This window comes from Condylostylus longicornis, unplaced genomic scaffold (genome assembly GCF_029603195.1).
Source record: "Condylostylus longicornis isolate FDR11 unplaced genomic scaffold, ASM2960319v2 ptg000015l, whole genome shotgun sequence".
Lineage (NCBI taxonomy): Eukaryota > Metazoa > Arthropoda > Insecta > Diptera > Dolichopodidae > Condylostylus > Condylostylus longicornis.
In genome coordinates this window covers 592,064-616,249 of record NW_026577984.1, presented here as the reverse complement: position 1 = coordinate 616,249, position 24,186 = coordinate 592,064, and the positions used below count along the sequence as shown (strand labels likewise).

At 25.3% G+C, this 24,186-nt stretch overlaps 1 protein-coding gene across 1 annotated transcript in view; it reads right to left on the bottom strand.

The window, feature by feature from the left end:
* LOC129605834 (protein sidekick-1-like) overlaps positions 1 to 7,845 on the bottom strand; it is a 121,830-nt gene extending 113,985 nt beyond the window's left edge. The window contains exons 1-2 of the mRNA XM_055515809.1: positions 7,761 to 7,845; positions 2,257 to 2,426 (exon numbers count right to left, since the gene is read on the bottom strand). Of these exons, the coding sequence (XP_055371784.1) occupies positions 2,257 to 2,426; positions 7,761 to 7,845 (255 nt within the window). The remainder of the gene's footprint in view (positions 1 to 2,256; positions 2,427 to 7,760) is intronic.
* Positions 7,846 to 24,186: the final 16,341 nt, after the last annotated feature.

Genomic DNA, 24,186 nt, shown 5'->3' with positions numbered 1-24,186 from the left:
TATGTTTTAAAATTAGTCGAGTATGCTCTTCCTCTTTCGTCTAATTCTGGTGTACCCCAGGGTAGTCACTTAGGTCCATTACTGTTCATAATTTGAATTAATGATGTTGTTTCGATGCTAACGCACAGTGAGGTATTAATATATGCTGATGACATGAAAATTAAAAAAAAAATAAGCTCTACAAATGATGCGTTGTGTCTTCAGAATGATCTTAACCGCTTCTACGACTGGTGCTCAAGTAACAACCTATAAATCAATGTAATTAAATCTGCAGAAATGTGCTACTCTAGGCAAAGACGGCCATTTTTTACAAACTATACTTTGAATGGCCAAGCTCTTAGTATAATAATGAACCTGGGTGTTTGCTTCGATAGCAAGTTATCATTTATAAACCACTATAATCATATCATATGCAGATCAAGCGCGATGTTAGGTTTCATTAAATGCTGGTCAAAGGAGTTTAATGATCCTTATGTCTTAAAATCACTCTACACATGCCTGGTCCGTCCTCATCTTGAATATGCTTCACAAGTATGGTCACCCTATTACGATATACATATTAATAGGATTGGGTTTATTCAAAAAAATTTTTTTAGGTTCGCACTGCGCTTCATCCTTCTTCCACCTTACGAGCACAGACTCAAATTAATTGACCTACCCACACTGGGTAAAAGACGTGACATCGCGGATTTGTTATTCATTTTTCATCTTATGAAAACTGACTTAATCTCCCCCGACATTTTAAATAAAATTGTGTTTAATTCCAACCTTAAGTCTCGTTCCCCGGATCTTTTCATGGTTCCTTTTCATAGGACTAATTATGGGAAGCATGAACCTGTCAGCAGAATGCTGCGTTTATGCAACAAACACAAACACAGACTTAACTTTTCGCGAAGAAAGACATAACCCTTTGCTTTATTTTAACAAATTCCTTATTTTAACAAAGTTAAAAATTTGTTCTGTCTAAAAAATATGTATCTATGTATATTAATCTTTAATTTTAAGTTATGTAAAATGTTTGAGCTAAACATAATTAAATAAATAAATAAAAGTTTTGAATGAAATATTTTAAATTTGCAAGAACGTCGAGTTTCTCAGGCTCCATATTTTAAATATTCAAAAAAAAAAACAACAATTTCTGAACAAAAGTATAGAGTTCCCGGAGGCTTTATAATAAAATTTTTTAATATAATATTTGAAAACTTTTTTCCAAAGCTATCGTTTCGAATTCTATTCTGGGATTTCAATTCGTTAAACGTTCAAATTTTAAGGAAAAACTCGAAAACGTCTTCATAAAACGTCCTTCATAGGGATTCGAATTCTATATGTTTCAGTATTCAGCACTTTTAAAGATACTGTGCTTTTTTTAATTGTTCAATCAATCGTGCTGTGTGACTTATTCATCCAAAATGACCGTATTAGCTAGAAAAAGATAAATATAGTTACTGAAAATGTAGGAAGTCTAATAACAAACACGTATTTTCTGGTGAAATTTTCAAATTCGATCCAAAAAACAATATCGTTATTTTTCTCCTTCAAACAAATGTGCAAAGGGTATTACAAATTTATTACTTCGTTTCTTCGTTTGTAACGCTAAGAAATAGACGTGTTGGATACGAAAACCAGTATACGATCTTAATCAGCCTAGAATTTAGAATTGAAGTAGTTTTGTCTAGGACGGATAGATTAATAACTCAGAATCCCATTAAGCTAGGTTTACCAAATTTTCTCAAATTATACTTGTATAACTTGGTTATATTCTGTAAACTATAAAATAAACAGTATGTATTCAAATTTTGTACAAATGGCGGCTCTAAAAGCTTCACTATTCCATTAAAATTTGATTTTACCATATGGAAATTCTTTTAACGCCTACAAAATATTGTATTGACGTACAACATTCTCAAAACTATATCTTTTCTCGTTGTTAATTATAAAATGAAATTTTCTAAGGAAATTGCAATAAAATATTTTGATTAAAAGTTTTTTTTTTTGGTCAAATATATTATTATTTCAAAATAACCTTTTGAAAAATGATACCAGTGATTAATGATAGCCAATGCGTGAATTATTTTAACGAAATTCAGAAATTTTTTCTATAAAATTTACATTTAATCAAAGAGATTCAAAAAAAAAAAATAATAAAGGATTTGCTATGTATGCTTTCAAATTAAAAATCGAAGAGGTGATAGTTTATTTATTGAAAGAAAATTAAAATATAATAAAAAAAACTTCATTTAAAAATAACATGCTTACCCTTTGATTATATACAAGTGGTATTCGATTTGCATACTGTGCAATTATTCCCGTAGATGTTTTCCACGTTAATGTATCAACCATTGTATGCTCACTAACACCAGGACAAGGAATTGTAATATTTCTACCAGCTTCCGCAAAAAATTTCTGTATTGGTATGTTCGTCACGTCTATAATTAAAAATGCAAAAAAAAAAAAAAAAACATTAGAATAAACAAAATATCAAAATGAATTAAAAGTTATTTTTAGAGCAAATCCACATACACACATATATATATATAAATATAACACTACAAAATGCATACCAACAAAAAACAGAGAACAAAGAGAAAATAGGACGGAAGGAAGAATAATTTTTCTAAAAACAATTTTAAAATAAATGATTTTATTCCTTATATTGGTATCTATGCACCTTGTATGTACACACATACATACATTTCAGTGTATTATCTTATTTACATTAAAATAGTTTTTGAATTTCAGCTCTATACTATTCAAATATAGAAGAGTATGAACATAATATAAAATTTAATAAGTTGATATTTCGTTGATTCATAAAAAAATTGCTTTGGATTTTCATCTGGTTTTTATTATCGCATTTTATGTTATAGAACAACTAATTTTAATAACTAAATTTTTCTTTGCATGTGTTTGAGTACTAAAAATGAATTCTTAAAAATTAAATTTAATCCAAAATAATTAGTTATAATGAACTAATTTATAATGAATAATATTTTATATTGCCGAATAATAAATTAAAATGAATTAAAGCATGAGAGTTCCCATAATTTACATAAATTGGATGATATATAGCTCAATTCCATTCACAACACTTTATACGGAGAAAACTTTAAAATTAGGTCATGAGTATATAGACATTAATTTATTTCGCTATGGTAGAATAAAATGTTATATTGTACATGCATACATATATGATTTAAAATTTAGAAATATATTAAACATGGATTCAAAAGTGTTATAATCATCTTGCGTTTTAATTATTTTCACGGAAAGAAAAAAGAATTGACTTAAAATATGGGTTTGTAATTTGATCACAATGATAGAATTTCAAAAAATTTAAATAAAGTCATATGGGGGACCAATCTAGAATCACTTTAATATTAGAACCTAATTAACAAAATCAATAATATTAACATTTTAATATATGTAATTAATAATTTTTTATAACAAGATTTCCAACTTAATCGTGTTTTCAGAAGTTAAGAATTAAGGATGAGTTGCATTAAATAGAAAAATGTGCTGAAATAAAAAATAAATTTGCAACAAACAGGATGTTATATGAGAATTAAAATATTATATGTAATACTAGAAAAATATTGGAACATGAAAAATTTTTTATGGAGAAAAACTTTGAGGATCACTTTCATTTATACGACTCTAATTTTCAAAACATTTTTAAAAGAACAAAAATTTGAATTTCTCCTGACACTAAATTAACACTAATATGGCAATTTATTTTTTTTTATTAGAATTGAAATATCATTATAATTCTGAATTATTGAAAAGATAATTTAAATTAAATTTATTTTTTTTCTTTTCCAAAACTTGCCAGATTTTTTGCCTAAAGTGTTTTGGCATAAATATTAAATTAAAAGAAACACAATAATAAATTTAAAATAATTTCATTTTTTTTTTCTAATTATAAGGAAGAGAACACATTCAAAATCTATAAAATTTTTGAAATTAACACAAAAAAACAATTTATTGCACCTTAAATGGAGGATATTTGTATTTTTTATAAAAGAACTCTGCAACTCTGTATATAGTTATAAAGCAGTCTACTATATCTTGTACTTTAAAACAGATGTAGGAATCATGTCTTAGGCAAAGACGTTCATTATGAACCCTTGTTTCCTTTATTGTAAAATGTTTAACGGAAAGTTTAGGTACTAAACTTTCGCTACTAGCCTATAATTATTTTTCCTGGACACAGTTTAGCTCTCATCCGAATTATCTTGGAAACGAGGTGTCGCACGAAAAAAATTATTAAGAGGTATTTTGAAGATCAACTGAAAATCTTTCAAATTATGAAAAAAATTTGGATAAACTTTTTAGTCACTTTGTGAAAAGAACTTTTGCATGTCACATGTGCCCGGGGTCAGAAAATTTTATTTTTTTTCATTCTGAGAGATTATACTACGTTCACCCTCAATAACTTTTATTTTCCGCAATTAATAAAAAACAAGACTTTCATTTTTGAAAAATTTTGAATAAAATTGTAGGCATAATAAATCAAACCCGTATTTTTAACGAGTAAGATTTCAACTATAACATTAGCTGATTAGATTTCAATAGCCCTACTAAAGCTGGCCCACATTTTTGGCAAGACAGAAAAAGAAAATTTTTTAACTAAAATTCGATTTAATTTTAGTTTATTTTTTCCTCCTCGTGCGGGTGCAATTTATATATTGCTCACATAAAAACATAGTATACAACATACTCGTAAATATTGTGTTATAAAAAAAAAAACTTTTTCAATTAATATAGAAAAAAATTTTATATTCGATTATACATTAAAAATTCAAGGACTTCATTATACAAAATTAAAATTTCAAGATTTTTATCTAAGAAAACAACAAATCTTTTTTTCAATATCAAGGCAAAAAGGAAAAGAAAGAAAATAAATATTTTGCGGATTTCCGCAACAAAAAAAAAAATTAAGGCAAAAAACAACAAAGTTTTTTTTTCCAAGTTTCTGTATCTTCAAGATATTTTTCTTGCCGACAAAATCGAAATAATCTACCGAAAAAGGACACAACTATATTAACTTAGTTTCAATGTGTAAGATAACAAAAAATAAGAAAACTAACAAAAACAAGAAAAAAAAGAAGAAAATTTTAAAAGTTTTTATATTTCTTCGTTTTAAAAAAGTTTTCAGCTAGCATAACACAAATTATTTTCTCTTTTTAATAATTAAGTAATAGAAAATCAGACTTTTATATTTGAGGTCATTATAACATTGATTTGGCCTTGTTTAATATATTAATAGATGCTCTCACTAGCATAAAAACTTTCAAGATTTTATTAAAAGAAAATTAGTTTTTTATTTTAATTTACTCTAACTATATCTACTTGTATTCGCATTTTATATACGTGTAGTACGTTGTTTGAAATAATAAAAATAAATTTCATATTTATTATGAAAATGTCCTTAAATTTTATTAAAAAAGGAGGAAAATTTTTTCCTCCCATATTTAAAAATTCGCAATTTTCTTGAAAAACTGTGAATAATAATTATAAAAAGACTGAAATCATTCTAATAATGTATATGTTAGAATGTTTCACTTGGATTTTAAAAATTGGCCAAATATTTTTCCGAAATATGGTTTAGCATTCCGAAATATGTCAACGAATTAAGCTTTGTTTTCCAGAAAAAATTCAAACAAATAATAAATTATAAATCTAAATTATAAAAATTGTCGCTATTGTTGGATTGGGGTGCGCTCTGTAGCTGAAGAAATGGAAAGGCTATCCAGCAAATTCAAGAGTTTCAAGCAGCAATAATTTGGATTTCAGTTCTAAGCCAATTAGTCTTTTCAAATTCGTCGTCATTTTGTGTTTAAGTTTTTTATTTAGACGTTTTTATAAATTTTTTGTATGCTCAATTCGAGGTGAGGTCTTAGAGTAGATGCATTCAGAAATATCAAATTAATTTGAAGTAAAATTGTAAAAAACGTTTAAATTTTAAGTGATAGGCCTTGAGCCTTTTGTATAACATTTCTATTTTATTTATTAACGTGGTATTGTTTGCATTATCGTCAAAGTATTTTCTGCAATTCAATATTTTAGTTTGAACTTAACAGATTTTCCATGAAAAACTCTTCATTATTACCTCAACTTTTGGTACCGTAACTTGCCCTCAATTTTTCTTAATAAAAAATATGATTATTTTTTTTTCATAGTTGTTAACCGTGAATATTTTATTAATTAAAAAATTTGTTAAAATTTAAAAAATTTTGACTTTCAAAAGAGTAATTCTTTTATTTTTTACTTGTTTTTTTTTTTTAATATCTCAATTTTTTACAGTCATAAATCTAAAATTGTAGTTTTTCCATGCCTTAATTAAAATTCAAGGATTCGCTTTATCAAATTACAATTACATAATATTTTTTTGTGTTCTTTTGTTATTTTTTTTTTATATTTTTTTCCATTGTTTTTCTCTATATGTATATACGAGTACATAGGCACATATTTTATCGATACAACTTTAACATTGTTTTTAGTTTCACTTTTTCTGACAATACATAATTTTAATTAACATCTGCATGAGTAGAGTATTCTGTACTATCAATTTATTATTTTTACATTTTCACTTTTTATGTTACTATACACGTTTTTTTTTTGTAAGAGAGAAATCCGAAAAGAGATTGTGTATTGAAAATTGAATTGAAAATTTTAACTTTTTTATAATACGTTCGTAGTGAAATAAAAAACTAAGTATCGATAGCGGAATAAACGAAAAGTTCCAGAAATAAAGTTATGTAAAAATTCAGTACTTAAGAGCAGCTACACGATTTTCCTAAAAGTATTTTCCAACTACTACAACTATCAACAACTACCTACAATAATTTTGCAAAAGCTTTGATTTTATGCGAGCTATTTGATTTTTAATTTAGCGAATATCGTTACCATCTGTTCCCATTCACTCCAAATTTCAGGGAACACAATCAACATTAATTTGTGTACAAGGAAAGAGCTTATATAATATTTAGCAGTAGCGCCATATTTTTTATCATAACTTATGAGGCAACCATCTAAAAGAAAAAAGATTAGACGAAGATATTTTACTGTACACGTACCTTTTTCAAATTTTGTGCTAAGAAGAACTCGTGTATATATTACAGTATTATACAATATCTGTTATATGACTATATTATTATGTATACCATTATATTTTACATGAGTAAAAATTTAAAACATATGAAATTCATTTTGATATTTTTTATTATAATAAATGTAAATATATGACGAAAGTGTGCAAATTATTTCATCCTTGACATAGTTTTATAGAGAAAAATAAAAGTGTGTACTATAAACATCACAATAGATTTTATACGTCAATAAAAGTAAACAAAAGCCTAAAATTTTGTAAAATCAATTGGGGAGAATGAAAATTATTTAAAGCTTTAATGTAAATAAAAAATATAAATCGATAATTTTAACTCCGTTTTAATATAAAAATTTGTGATTGAAAACAGTTGCCAATTTACTAGAGTGATACTATATAAATTTCGAATTTGGAACGCCATTGCTTAAAAAACTGGGTTTCTAAAATTTATTCTGACTCCAACTTTTTCTTGGGTAATGAAAAATAAAAAAAATTGAAATTTGTCAAACGGCTTTATTTGGGAAATGTTTTAAAAAATAATGAATTAAGTTAATCTATTCTGAATTCTTTCTAAATCATTCACAGTAACAAGAAAACACCGAGTTACATAATAGCCGTAACACAAGAAAAGACTGTTTTTAAATATTAATTTTACTTGAATCTGGTTTAAACTCTGTTAACTTAGTTATCAGATGATCAAGCGAGCTTCTTTGGAAAGGAATCGACGTCTTCATTCCCATTGGGTGAATGAAAATTTTTTGTCTTTAAATATGACAGGGAAGTTAATGGAAACGATTTAGAGCAGATTATGCAACAGAGCAGAATATGTATGGAAAATATTTGTAGAGTATTTACTAAATTTTTATGGAGTTTTTACGGACTTTTGTAAGTAAATAGAATAAATAGAAAACTACAAGAATAAATAGTAAAGTTCCTTTAAGAACGAACCCGTTTAAATGTTTCTGAAAGTATAGAATGGATTATCTTAGAAATTATTTTGTTCCCTAAGATTTTAATTTTTATTCCCTACTTTAAATTAAAATTTTAACTCAAAATCTTTTCCACATTTTCATTTAACGATAGAATATTTCGAACAGTAAAGGGTTAATATTAAGTATGCGCATATGTAGCTGTACGTTGATTCATTTTGTGTGTAGATAAATAGTTTGAGTTCAATGATTTTTAAGTGTATAGCTTAGTGTACTTGAATATTCATACGTTATAGGCACATTATAATACATGTGTGTGTATACGCAATTCTAAGAGAATGCATTCTATTAAAATAAAGAAGAAAAAAAGTTTGAATAGTTTTAACCTATTTGGAAGAAATATTATGGAGTACTTGTGACACTTTGAAAAAATAAAATGTTTACGTAATTATCAAGTGTATACAATCTATGTACTTTCTTTTTTTTTTAATTACAAGAGGATTTTCATTACTATTTTCTATATATTATATAATAAGAACAAGTGCAAAAGAAAATTATTAGAAGTAAAAGTCCTTTAATAAATTATTTTTTTATAAAATTTTCAATTTTGTAAAATGCTGTAATTCTTTGATGAGAACATAAAAAAAAAATTTTGTTTAAAGAGATTAAGAAAAGAAATTAATGCCATTTTTGATTTCCACTCATGCATTTTTATTTGTGAGGTTATATAAAATTTTTTAATATTATTTTCTAAATGTAAGAATGTGAATGAATTAAAAACGCTGAAGAGAATATTGCAAATGAAACGTTAAAGTAATTAATTTAGTTTGAGTGTAAATTAAATGTTTACAATTAAATTTATTAATTGTAGATGAATATGAGTAAGTGGAAAATAACTTCTTCCAAAAATTTGTATGCATCATAAAATGTTTGAATAAATTCGATATGTAGGTATATACTTAAGAAAATAAAGAGCATTTGTTCTAGAGAAATTTGTTTAAACTTAAATTGTATTCCAAAATTCTCACAATATTTTAATTTCTATACCCTACACCTTAGTGAAAGGAATATAATATTTTGCAACCACTTATTTGAAGGAGTCGTCTGCAGTATGAACATGTATGTATATTGTTGACAAGCTTAAAATTTTGCATTGGTTATCGCTCATATCCCTTTGTCTATCTGTTCGTTTACACGATCATTTAAAAACGAATAAAGCAAACATTAACACACTTTCAAAAATTTTTTCTTTCGTAATCAGGACAATTCGAAAAACGGTTCGGCTAACTGCTATATGATTCAAAAAGATAATTTTAAATATTTCGGAAAGTAATAAAATTATCAGCATGGAATTTGGCGACAAATATTTACTAAAAAAAGGTTACAAATGAATCTTCCAATTCCCTATTCGAAAAAAAATAATAAAATCATGAAATTGGGAATAACTTCTGATTGAATTTTGTTCTAACCTTTTTTTTTTTAATCCAATATTCACCATCGTTATGACTTTTTCAAGTCTTACTATCAATGTATTCAAATTTAATATAGATTATTATTTATAAATACCATTTTAAGTGTAAAAATTTTACGAACATGATTCTATTAAAACGCTATAAATTACAAAAATGGACTCGTTTTGCTGTTCATTTTATTTTTCCAAAATATGTCTTGTTTCTAAACTTGAAATTTTTAAGAAAAATTTTCTCAAATTGAATTTTTAAGAGCAAACATAGAATACGATAAAGTACAAATAATATTCGCATTCATATAATATACTTACTTATTTAAGTGAATTTACATAATATGTACATAAATTTATTACGTAATATTGTGTCATTATTTTGTCAAATTTTAGTTCTCTATTAGGCTACGGTTGGGTTAAATCGCTAAATAAGAAGAAAATGGATCTAATGTAGGACAAAATTATATTGGACGTCTGTCTGTCATTCATGAGGAATAAATTTTGATGACTTACTTTTGACATTTTAATTTGTGCCAAAAGAACAGCTGTTCTTAAAATGATTTTCAATCAGAAAATTTTGCCATTTTCTCTGTATTGGAATATTCCGAATGCATCCTTTTTATTCCATCTCAAACGTGAAATAAAAATAATTGTATGATCTCCTGTAACGTAAAAATTTTTTTTCTTTATTCTGGTTACGTTTTACTCTTACTCCACTAGTAGGGAATATGCTATCAATTTGTTTATTGGGTATTCCTTCTAATTTATTTTTCTATCCCTTCTTTGCATTGAATAAATGAGAACATTCAATATTTTGTTGTCAAATTAATTCTAATATTAAAAATTATGAGAAAGTTTGAATGATGCATTGTGGTTGATAAGTGGTTGATACATGCGCATTATTTTCATTATTTTCAATTTCGATTACGATTGATTATTTAACAAGTTTCTGTTTTCTATATTTCTGTAGAACTTTTTATGTTTATTTGTGCAAATGTATACATACATATGTATGTACAATGCGTGCATGTATTGAATGTATATGCGTATGTACGTCTTTTTTTTGTTTTCTTGGTTTCATTGTTGTCATTGCCTGATATGAAAAAGATCCGTTTGAAGTGTTTTTCAATTTAATTTTTCGGGACATTCTTATTTTGTTTTTTTTTATCTCTTATATTTTTTTTACATTGCTTATTTTTCTTTTTTCTCTTTGTTTTTTGTCTTTAAACTTTCTGTTCAATTTTGTAACTGTTTTTTTCCATATTATTCTCTACAATATATTTTTCTGTGCACTTCAATCTCAATATTTACTCAATCCCAAAGTCAATATTTACAGTTATATATGAAAAAATAAGAATAAGAAAAATATTTTAAAATATTTCAATGTTTCCGTTCTCATTCCGTTATGTTTCGTATTTTATATTGGTTTCGTTTTCTTTAATATTTCAATATTTTTTCTTTTTATTTGCCTTAAATATACAAAAACCGTTATTTAGCAATTCATTTTTTTTTCTATCGTATTTCATTTTATTTTTTTTTTACATATGCTTGCATACTTATAGTACATTTTTGTCGAAATTTTTTCTCATAGAACATACATACATACATAAATACATATTCTGAACATAAAAGTATAAATAAAAGTGTAGTATTGGAAGAAGTTTTTCTTTTAAGAAACTTATTGTATAAAAGTATGGCCACGTACATACTTACATAATATGTGTAGTTCCAATAATCAGAATCCGTACAAACTGATAATGGTTAGATTATTGAAATAGAAAACCGGTTTTTTAAGGAAATGGAATAAAATATTAAGAAAATAACAGAAAACAAAAAAAAGAAGACTAAATAAATAAAAGTAAGTAATCTTAAAACAGTTTGACGAAAACATAACAGTTGATTGTGTGCCAGTAAAATATGTAAAAATAATATGTAGCTACATCCATAGTGTTACCGTATCGTGAATATTTTTCATTACTTCTTAATGAAGAACTCTTAAAATGGTTAAAGGATATTATTTGACAAAGATCCTAAATGTATGTAAAATTATTGCGTGCATATTATCAACAAATATTTTATATAATTACCATGTATATAAAAGACTTGCACTTAGATACAAATATGAACTAATAAAATGTTAGATGGGATTCAGATAGTTGAATAATTCATATTACAAGTAAAACGGGGTCGAAACTTTTAAGGAGTAATTAAGTAATTGATTACTATAAATTTTAAGAAATGGCAAGTCTATTATAAATAAGATGAAATGTTAAAAAAATACATTTTATGTACATATTTTTGCGAATGTTTTTATGTACCATTTCATACAACCGAAATTATGTAATAACATTATGCGTCATTATAATGCTATGTATACATTTATATTTATGTAGATGTACATATAATTATTATGTGAGTATAAGTATGTATACATACATACATATATATAAATATTTTTCTTAAAACACTGTTAAAATTGGATTCAATGAAAATATTATATGCAAACATTATAAAATACATCATTATGGCGGAGCCTATGAACACTTTTCATTTTCGTATGTACATACATACATATGTACATACATGAACAAACACCCAACACACATAATGTAACAATATTTATTTACACACAATTTTTTTTCAGTTTTTGTACAAATATTATAGATTTATAAACACATAAAGAGTGTGGGTGTGTATTGTGATTGAATGTAACAAAAAAAAAAAAAAGAGGAAGAAAAAATAACAAAGAAAAATAAAAAACCACATAAAAAAAAAAAAGAGTAAATGTTTGAAGTGTACTTATTGACAACGGAAATATTTTATTGGTAAAAATTTTTCAAAATGATCTACACAATAGGATTTTTTATTCTCGCCGTTTACTTGTACTTAATTTTTTTGTTCTTATTTTGTTTTATTTTGAAATTTTTTTTCCCCATATACCAAAATTTCATGCAATTAGAGAAAGAGTTGTGAAGAAGATTTATTGTTGCCATTAAAATGAAAACATCAATATTGTAAAGAGAAAAATGTAAAATAAAATTTTTTTTTTGCAGTTCTTTTTCCAATTTAATTTCACATTATACGTTTTTCAACAGTACATTTACATATCTAGAGATTTTGGCACTATCAACACAAGCTTATTATACATTTCGAATATCGCAGATAATTAAATTAAATGTTGTAATTTAATATTTACTTTTGGTTTTTGTATTTCCAATTCTTGAAAGGAAAAGACTCTAGTAGCTCAAAATGATTAAAAATGTTTTTATTTGAATTTAATTTTGAAGAATTTGTTGAGGTTTTTTACTGCAATGAACAAATAAATGTGAAAATTTTATAACTGAAGCGTTGGTTCAAATTTTCGGACTCAACGGAACTTGAGTATCTCCAGCTACACAGTTACTACAACAATGAAAATTGCAATTAAAGATAAGACTAAAAAAATTTTAAGCTATTATCCTTAAATTCAAAATATATGTAGTAAAACTGTAATAATGTTGTAATTGTAGCAGCGGCAGATTTACTATATATGCGAACTAAACATTTCCAATAAGTGCCGAAAAATTAATTGGATAACATTACTTGTATACAAACCATACAATAATTTCAGGCTTTGAATCTATGACTAATCTTGCATTAAGCATGATAAAGCTAAAATAAAGTTATTTATTATAAATAATATGCGCAATGTTTTATTGCATGTTGTTCATTACTTTTAAAGCGGGAGGAAGATGAAATTTTTTGAAATCGTGTAGGTGGCCGAACAACCGCGTCTGAGTTGTAATAATCTAATATTGTATTTTGGGTAAATTTTATGTAAACAATAGGATTAATGTTAAGGCCCGTTGATTCTCTTATTCTAGTTATCGGTGTGCATTAATCTTTTGTATTTAAAATTTCATAATGTTTTTTTATTAGTCCATATTAGTATTTCTAATCAATAATAGCATTGTAACACACTATTTGGTTCGACATTAAAGAAACAAAATATTTAAAGTGAAAAAAATTCTTTTTTCTTTCTTTTTATTAAAATTCAATTAAAAATTAAACTTTTGTAGGTAAATATTAAAGCATGCCATTTTTAGTTTAAATGTGACCACAATGTGGTAATTTGCGTCTTATAACTAAATATATGTATATGAGTGTGTGTATAAATAAAAGAATAATAAAATGTCCACACACTATTCTTGAAATGTCAACAAAAAAATCATGCTACAAGGTTTTATTTGTCTTTTTTTTTTAACAAAAATAAATGGTGTGTATGTTATTAGAATAGAATTCACACATATACATTATATAGGATATATATCTACAGAATAAAAATTTCAAATTATTTAAGTCATATTTCAAGGATTCAAGAAATGAAAATAAAAAGAAAATAAAAGTTACTATAAAACAACCAAATAATGAACAAAATAAATATTTTCAAAAAAATTTTTTTTTTCAATATTATTTTTTAATAAAAAATTTTCATGTGTGTATATACAATAGAATGTTTTACATATACATACATAGTTATATAATTGTGTCCTTGAAATCATAAATTGTGAATATGGAAAAGTACAAGTTTATTCATATTTCAATAATAGATTATGTATACACATATGTGTGTGTGTGTGTATTTATTTGTATAACAATGCATTAAAATTTTAAGAAAATAAATTTTTCAATTTGTCATCATAAGAAGAAATGAAAAATGAAAAAAAAAAATATTTCTATACATAAATGATGCATAAAATTTAAAATTAATTTATATTAAAAAAATTTTTTATAAATTAACAGTGATGATACTGCTATTTAAGTTTTCATATGAAAAAAAATCAAAAGATTGAAAATGAATGTGTGTCCTTTGTCATAGATAAAGATGTGTTCACTATTCAGGTCGATGCAATCCCAGTTCTGTACGACGATTCAAAATTTTTCAAAAAACATTGCTTTGTAAAATAATCACCTATAAGGTTCCCATTTAGGAGTTTTGTTTTTATAACTAAAGAATAATTTGAAAGTAATTGTAATTTACACTTATTCAAACTGCGGTTGGATTTTACATTAATTTTTTTAAATATTTCGCTTTAAATGTTGATTTATACTTTCAACGCATAGAATAACTTAGTTCAACTTAAGATAACATACGGTCACTCTTGCAATACAGAAAGTAAGCTTTTATTTTTCTCCATAATATTATATTAGCGATCCACCCTAATATATTCAGAAATATTAAGGTCCTTTTTATTGAATTGAGGCTACGGTATAAACTTTGGGAATATTTCGATTTAATTTAAAAAATAAAAAAAGGAAATGTTTTGGTCTTAACTTGGATTTGATTATATCTAATTATACTCCTTCATCAATAATATTCATTTCAATAGAAATTTGTATTATTATATAGCATTATTACATAATGCTAACCTTTATTAGGAAATAAAGCTTAATTCAAATGAATGGAGAAAATAGAAAAATATTCAATAAATTATTTTTAAAGAATTCTCATACATACCTTAACTATTATTGTTTGAATTCATGCTAGTATAAAGTTGAACATAAGCTAAAAGATTTCCGAGGGACCGAACCTCTCATTCAATTTACGGGGATTTACGCTTAACTACATAAGATAGATATTGTGTATAATGTATGCATTTATTGCATTTTTAATCAGCTTGCTATTTTCTTGTAATTTGGAAAGTTACACGTAATAATGTAATGTTCGAACAATTTTTGAAAATTACAAACATATGAACTTGCTTCGTTAAAATTTCTTTTCTCCTTCTGGTAGCTGCCACACAAAATAGTAGTGTGGCACACACAGTATTTTGAAAAACACAGTACTAAAATTTTGCATAAATTAATATGGTAATAGAGCAACTTAAAGTCATAGTCTGTCCCATAGCCAGTTATGGCATATTTATTAGCACATAGGATAACAAATTCGTACGGGTATTGCAGAGTTGACAAGGTGACCTCTATTTTTTCTCGTTTTATTTTAAAGTTAATATTGTAAGTAATACTGGGTGTATTATGCTTATACAAATTCTTGCTTAATATTTTTAAGTACTTTCACATCTCTATAACTTCTCTTTTAAACTTATATATAAATTACGAGAGAAATTGCTCTGAAATTACGCCTTTATAGTAAGTGGACAATTTTATATCAAAATTTAAAACAAATCACAACATCTAGCAGTAGATATTCCAGGATTCCCGCTGTAAATCTAATAGATTTTTTGATAATCATTAAAATATAGATTTATTTTTGAATTGATCTCATATTATAAAAGATTTTTTTAACACAAAATTATCACCAACTGGAAATACCATTATCATTATAAGTTTATTATAGAAAATTTTGTTCAAAATATTGTTTAGATTTTGTATCCTTGAACGTATGTAAATATAATAATGTTGTTATTATTAGCTCATTTAAAATATTCATTCAATATTTTACGATTATTAGAAATTAAACAATGAATTTTCCATGACCCCATAACATAATATATGTTAAATGCTCAATATTCTCATATTATGCACTATCCAAGTGTTTAAATATTTCACACGTTTACACAAACCCACTACTACTTTGTTTACATTCCTGATGTATAAGTAGAAGATTTAAGTGTGAATTTCAATGCAAAAATTACCGCAATGTAATTTTTCAATACCAATATTATACATAATTTCTTTCTTAAAATAATCGTCCTTTTTCAAGATTTTCAATAGAATTTGAGCAGTATTGCAAGGTCTTTTATTGAAACCTTTTAAATCTTGCCACAATTTTAATGTATCGCACTATAAATGTGTTATAATAATATTATTATTGCTTTAGGTTTAGGTTAATGGATTCGTACCTCTATTGTTAAAATATACTTTTCATTATTAAGGAAAGTGTAAAATGCTATTAAGATTTAGAGGTCAGGATTTGGATATTAAATAGATTTATAATATATTTTACAATACTTTTCTTGCATAATTATTATTTTTCAATCTTATTGACCAAATAATAAAATCCATTGATGGTTCGAACTACATTGAATAATATATGTAGATATCCGAAAATAAGTGTCAAAATAAATAAGTTATGATTATGCAATGATATAATTTATTGAAATAAGTGAAGTGTATATGTGAATGTTCTACATGAATTTATTTGAATTAAATATTATGCTATATGTCTAAGCTAAGTTCCACCTAAAGTATAATGCCTAAGTTCCACCTAACATTAAAATGGGTATAAAGAAATTTACGTGCATAATTCTTGTTTATTTATGTATCAATCATTATTCTAATTAAAAATATAAGGAGTTGAACAAAATCTTGTTTGTTAGCAACTTATAAGGAGTTGTTTCGTTAATTTTGGGATTTCTAACCAATTTTCGGATTAAATAAGCATGTAAATTGTTCTAGCTGGCCCTAATTAACCATTTAATTTAATTAGTAAAGGTAATTTATAAATTCTAAAAAGGTTTTTTAATAAAACCTATTTAATAATAAAAGATTATCTGACCATTGGTGCAGTGGTTATGGCACCGGTCCTTTAATCGAAGGGTCTCGGGTTCAAACCCCGGTCAGGTCACTATAAAAATTATATTCAATATTATTATAACTTAATATACAATACTAATAAATATTATACAAGTAATTTTCAAATATTCGTAATATTCCATATTAAAAAAAAAAAAAACTAAGAACCTCAATATTAATAACCTCAAATAATTAATATAAATAAAACTACGGCAGGTTAGTCACCTACCTAGTTAAACTCTATGACGCTACGAAACTAGTGCATGAGAAATCATGCACTAGCCCTATGCTCCTTCTAGGAGTGAATAAGGAAAAAAAAAAAAAAAAAAAAAAAAAAAAAAAAAAATAATAAAAGATTGAAAACACTTAGAAACATAAAATTCTTTTGGCAAAGTTTCATTTTGCCATGGCTGCTTTTATCTCAAAACTTTTTTAATATTCTTAATTTTAATATTCTTTAAGCATGTCTTTAAAGAGGAATCTACATAGATTCTTCTTTAAAGACATGTTTAAAATTTCTTTACAAATGCGATTTTTATTGGTATTTTTATAATTAATTGAAGATTAAATTCAATATTCTTTTAGAATTATTATTCCATATTATGGGTGTCTTTGACATTCAGATAAATTTAGTAACTGAGTCAAGAGATTCATTTAACATAACATAAACTTCAATTTAACATAATCCATAATATATTCGAAGATTAACATAATCCATAATGTAACGAAGAATTTCGATTTAACTTTATTGAAACCAGAAAACAAACTGCAAGAATTAATTGGAAGATTAAAAATTTTTTGTATTGAAATTTTACCGATACGAGTATATCCAAGTTACCACATTTTCGATTTATTTTTATAAATATACAACAGATGTAACAAAAATCATTGATGAAAATTTTTATACAAGAAATACCAAGGTTCATAAAAGAAAAGATTTTTAATTGATTTTTTTCAACAACACAAAAGACAAACTGGAAAAAAGACTACTATGCAAATAAACTGGTGGCAGTGAAACTATTCTGCTTGACTATAATTTTTATGATTGCACATACCCACAAATTTCATTCCTTTGACACCACATTTTACTTAAACTTCGTGCTTTACCGAATTATTTCAAACAATTTTTGTATGGCCGTTCAGCAAAATTCCATTTTTATTCGAATTCTTCTGATTTAAAGAATTTTTTTTTTATTTCCGCGAAAATCGAGTTTAAGAAATTTTATCTTTTTCTTTTTATATATTACCACATTTTAAGGTTGCCGATTTATGTTAAATACTGGCGAAAACAGTACTGCATTTCAAAGAGAGACGAAAAACTAAATGAGAGAGTTTCAGTATATTGAATGAGAGTAACAATTATTTATATTGAATTTTTCTAATGAAAGTGTTATTTTCTATTAAAATTTGGAAAGGTATGCTGTATAGAAATTACTTAATAAAGTCAATTTATTTGTAAACTTATATGAGAACAATTACTACTCATGTAAGACTCGGCACATATTATATTTTTGATATACTCGATTATTGTACAATAACTAGGCTATAACATATATTTTGGTTAGTGTGGTTTGACCAAACTGGCCAATCTATCACAAAGGACAATTGATTTTTCATTTCAATTTCTTCGAATTAATTTACCGGTATGTAATGTAGTAGATCTTTAAAAAGCCACATATAAAACAATTATGTATAAACAATATTAATCTTGAACCGATCGCAAAAGAACATAATTATTTTGGAAGACATACTTACATTCATAAATAGTAAAAATAAAATGTTATGCTCTTTATATGTCGATTGATTTCCTTGTTAAAATAAAATTTAGAAATCCTAACGTAAGCAATACTAATTTTTATAATATTTTAAATATTTTTAAAGTTTCAAAACCTTTTATAAGATAAAAACCATTTAAAAAAAAAAACAATTTTCCAGGACTGTTGGAAATTTTATATTCTTTTGAACGCATTTTTAATAATTATTATAAATATATATAAAAAAAAACAGAAATTGAATAATAACCAAAAATAATATAATAATGATAACGGAACAAATATACTCTCCTCAGAAAATTTTACATACACCAAAACATATATCCACAATAAGAAGTATCCCCATAAAAATATCGTTTATAAGTATGTACATTCACACATAATATGCGTGTATAATATACATATATATCATTATTAAAAAAAATTCAAAAAGAAAGTACATACACATGTGAATAAATGATTTTAAATAGTTTGAAGAACGACCGAGTTTCTGTACACATACTCACAAAGTCCTTTTTTATTTATATTTTATATACTTATATATTATAATATTTTATACTTTTGACATGTAGGGTGTTCCTGTGAGTATCATTGAATGAAGTGTGCTATAAAATTAAGGATCTATAGTCGGAGAAGTTGAAAGTATATTAAAATATCTCAGTAAGCTTTAAAAAAAATTTTTTTTTTTTAAATATTCAAATATGAAAAATTTTATAATTTAAAAATGTATAGAGTGTCAAGATTCTGTATACCAGTTAAGAAAAAATAATTTATTATAAATTCTACTTTATTTGAATTTTATTAAAGGGATTCATAACGAGGTCCTTATAAAATGTGGCAATATTGTCCTTAATTCTTTGAAATTGCATTTGAATTTTTTCGATTTTTAGGAATTCTGTGCAGATGTTTCTTTAAAGTAATGCATTTAAACAGCTCCAAATATTAGAGAGCGATTATTTTTTATTAAAAAATTTAGTATTGCAATTTTCCACCATTTGAAATTTATTTCTATATGTTTTCTATCTGTTTCAGAAACTATATGCCTGTGACTGAAAATTTCTGTTGAAAAAACATTTCTTAAGTCTTCTATATTTGACAATATTGCGTACTCAATGTACTGAAACTAAAAAAAATGTGTTGGCTATAAAAGTAACACCATGTCGTATTTATTATTTTATACTTCTTATACAAAACTTTTCTTAATGTTATTTTATTTTTTGTGGCTTTGAGTTTTCCATATATATAGAAATTTTTATATTCTTTTTTTTATTTTCTGCTGTTAATTTATGTTAATATGAAACAAACGATCACTATAAGCTGTTGGTTCCGGATCTTTTTTATTATAATGAGATCTGCTTCTGTAAATAACATCCTTTACTTATTCTTTTATAATCATGTTAGTAAATATATATAATATATTATTATTATTATTGCATATGTGTATGCACTTACTTATATACAAATAAAAATTGTATAGATGTTCTCAATATTATATACAAAGATGTGTACATACTTAATGTGAACAGTTTTTTAATGGCGAATACATGTAGATTTTCAATAAAACGAAAATAAGTGAGAAAAGAATAATATAAATCTGCATGAAGTCTAGTTTTGAAGTTTATACATACAGATATACATATACAATTACGTTAAACGAATATTGATTTGGGGTTGCCGATTAATATTTTCTTTTTTCCAAAAGTGTGTAAATTTTTTGCATTACTGAAAACTTAGTTGAAATTAAATTTAAGAATTAAAGGAAAAAGTTCTTTTGCTGAACAAATATTGTTCTGGAAAATTGTCCCATTATGTAGATATTATGATGGAAATCAAATAATTTTTGAAATTTTTAAATGAATTCCATTTGAAAATAGTCTATAGTCTGATCAACTTGGAGTTGTATCCCAATAGTATATCAGAAGCCGAAACTCTTAATTCGGTCAATTAAATTCCAACGTTCTGAAGTAAATTGCAAAATTTCATTATTTAAAAACAAATTTTTTGAACCGGTAGCGACTTAAGACCGTTTTCGAATACTATACGGTTTTGGATAATGTAGATACGAGTATATTCCAAATTCCAATTATGGGATTTGCATTAATACAATTCTGATCACATTTAATGAAAACTTCCATTGAATATTCTCTTAAACTTAATTATTTTATACACCATAAGGAATGATATGTATTATGGTTGTTTGATTAAAATATATAATATTCTTCATACAATATGTAAGTGCCTTTGAATTTCTACGAAAAAAAAATTTTAGAAAGATTTATAGCGGAAAAAGCGCAGATCAAATTAGAACGAACCAGAAGTATTAAATTATTATTGAAAAAAATAAGATGGTGGTTACCTTAATCCTTTTCAGTTTTACTCATTCAAATATATCCAAATATACATATACCTATACCTTACATACATTATAATTATATGGATAGGTTTTCAAAATTATAATATTCTTCTTTACTCTTAGAGTATATTATACTAGTTCTTCTTGCATATTCTAAACTACAAAGGAAAAATTATTATGAAAATCTAGCATTTTTTTTTTTTACTTTTTTATTAAATAAATTTTCACAAAGGAAAAATATACTTGATTCAGGTAAAGAAAAAATAAAATGAAAAAAAAATATTATTATGAAGAATACCGTTAATTTTTAATGATGTATGACGTTTCACATAATATAAAATATATAAAAAATAAAGTTGGCTCAAACCAATGGTTTGTATTGTAGCACTTTTCCCTTCAACAAGTGAAAATTCTGCTTTTAAATAATGTCTATGAATACCTATCACACTATTAAAATTATTTTCATTCATATACAAAACTATTTCTAGGATTGCATATATTTAGGATGAACAATTTATGCAGTCTTTGAACTAAAGCAAAAATTAATGTAAAGTGTGATTAACATAATGCTCGATTTTAAGGGTTATTTGTGTGAGTTAAGAAAAATAATTATATTTTTTAATGCCACGGAATTTACCGTTAGCTTTTTGCATTTATAGAAATTTGAAAGAATTTGCGGTTTCGGAAATATAAGGTGTCAAAAATTAAAATTTTACAAATTTCAAGAGGCGATAACTTGAGAGGGGGTGGAGATGGAAAAAAATTTTCTTCTAACAAAATGAACTATTTGTTAATGTCTACTCGTAAAAGCTCCTAAAGTTTCAAGCTTCTACAGGCTGGGGTCTAGAAGAAAAACGACATCAACTATAGTATACCACATTAGAGGAAGCAAGCCACTGCCTTTCTGCGTTTGCAAAATTTCAAAAATGCTTATGGTTTCATTGCAACAAATAATTAAAAAACGCCATTTTTAGGGTTTTGGGGGGGTATAACTTCTAGAGGGGGGGAGATAGGTAAAAATTTTGTTCTATGGAAATAAGTTTCTAGTAAAGATCTATGTCCGTACAAAATTTCAGTCTTTCTATCTTCAAGGGTGTAGACGGACGGACGGACAGAGTGAAACTAATAAGCACTTTTTTTCAAAAAATTTTTGGAAAAGTGCTAAAAACATAATCTCTCCCTCTATCTTATTTGAATCTTTGGTAAACTCATGTGATCGAAAGAAATGTGTGTATTTTATTGTTGTTATTGTTCTTTTTCTTACCATATCTACTTGTTTATTTGTATATCATGCGTGACATGGGCTATATTTCTTATTTTACTAAAATGAATGTTATTTATATCCTTCATTATTATATAGTAGCTTTTGAAATATTATACTATGTTGTGAGCTGTCATAATGTATGTGAAACGATTTCAAATAAAAAAAAAAAACGATTTTAATTTAGTTCAAGGGTATTTTTTGATCCGTTGATTAAGATAAAACGCGTTTTTTTTTTTCAAATTACTTGTTTTACGTTAAAGATTTGCTCTCTTTACTATTATAACTTCTTTGTGTTAATGTAGATAAATTTATATAAAAATTATAATTACAATTTCTTTAATAGAAATTTTTTAATTTACTTATAATCATAATATACCTTTTCTATATCTAAAATAGTTGAGTAATATGATTATTTGCAAGGTGAATATTGCGTATATAATAAGAGTCAATTTTACGTGAAAGAAAATAAGTGTGTGCGACGTATGCAATTATCTCAAACTTTTTAATTTTTTAGATTAAAGATGTGTTTACGAACACAAGTATTCTTAATTTTTTTTATAATTTGAAATTATTTATATAATATGTTCATAGAAAAAATATTGTAATAAGAAAACGCAGTACCTGTACCTTGAAAATTAAAAGACACATATTTTCTAATTCTAGCCTAACACTCGTAAGAACTATTGCACCAGAAACTAATTTGGAGTATAGAACTCCAAATGGGACATTAGGCTTTACAGGGGTGATTTCTAAAAATTTTCAGAAATAAAATATAAGTACTTGCTGAGACTGTTCCCGTAATACTACGATATATTTGTCAACTCTTAATATCGGCTTGACAGTGCTTAAAAGGGCTCTAAAAATGGATATTTTTGTTATAACTTCCTTAGAATTTTTAAGCTATCGTGAAATTTTTTAAAGATGGTAGACACGCAGAAGATAAATTAAATGCGCTTTTATTAAAAGTGAAAATTTTTATAAGCAAGTGCAAAAACGGCACGTCATACATTATGTATGATCAAACCAAAACGTCATGTTATGCATTTGTAAATTGCTTGCATGACCAAACAGTATGACCAACTTGCATGGCCGCATGACAGCTTACTTACATACAAGTAAATTTTGAAAATTTCATAGTGGCCGTTTAATATTGTAGTATTCATGGTCCGCGGAGGAAACGTAAATAGAAATCCACAAACACAGACACATATGTAAATAGATTTGTGTATGGTAATTTTAGTATACACATACATACGGCAGCTTATTACAAAAATAAGCACTAAAATTTTTATTTTTGTTGCATTTTTAAAGACTATTCCAATAGACTTAATTTATAAAGGGGACAAAAATCGTTTCCTTGTGAAAATTTTTTACTTCCAATATTCAAGATCTTTAATATTTATCTCCCCTCTCTTCAGTGTTAATTCAGGTCCGACTATAATGTACCCCCAAACTAAGAAACAATTATTTTAATGTTCGGTTTGTTATACTTTTTAACTTTAAGTAAAAATGTAAGATTATTTTCACCCCTTATAAGAAAAAATTCGTTATAAACTACAGTAATTGCACATAATTTTTTTTAAAAAATCTTTGTCAGCTTGTTTATTAAAAATATTAACAGAATAAATATTTAATGTAACAGAAGAGTTTTAAAATAAGTCTGCCTAAATACAAAATTTTATCATTTGTAAACCAACTTAAAATCCTTTTAAACTCTTATAATAGTAAAAATTTTAAACTATTGCTGTTTTTTACATCTTTAACATGAAATCAACAAATTTACACG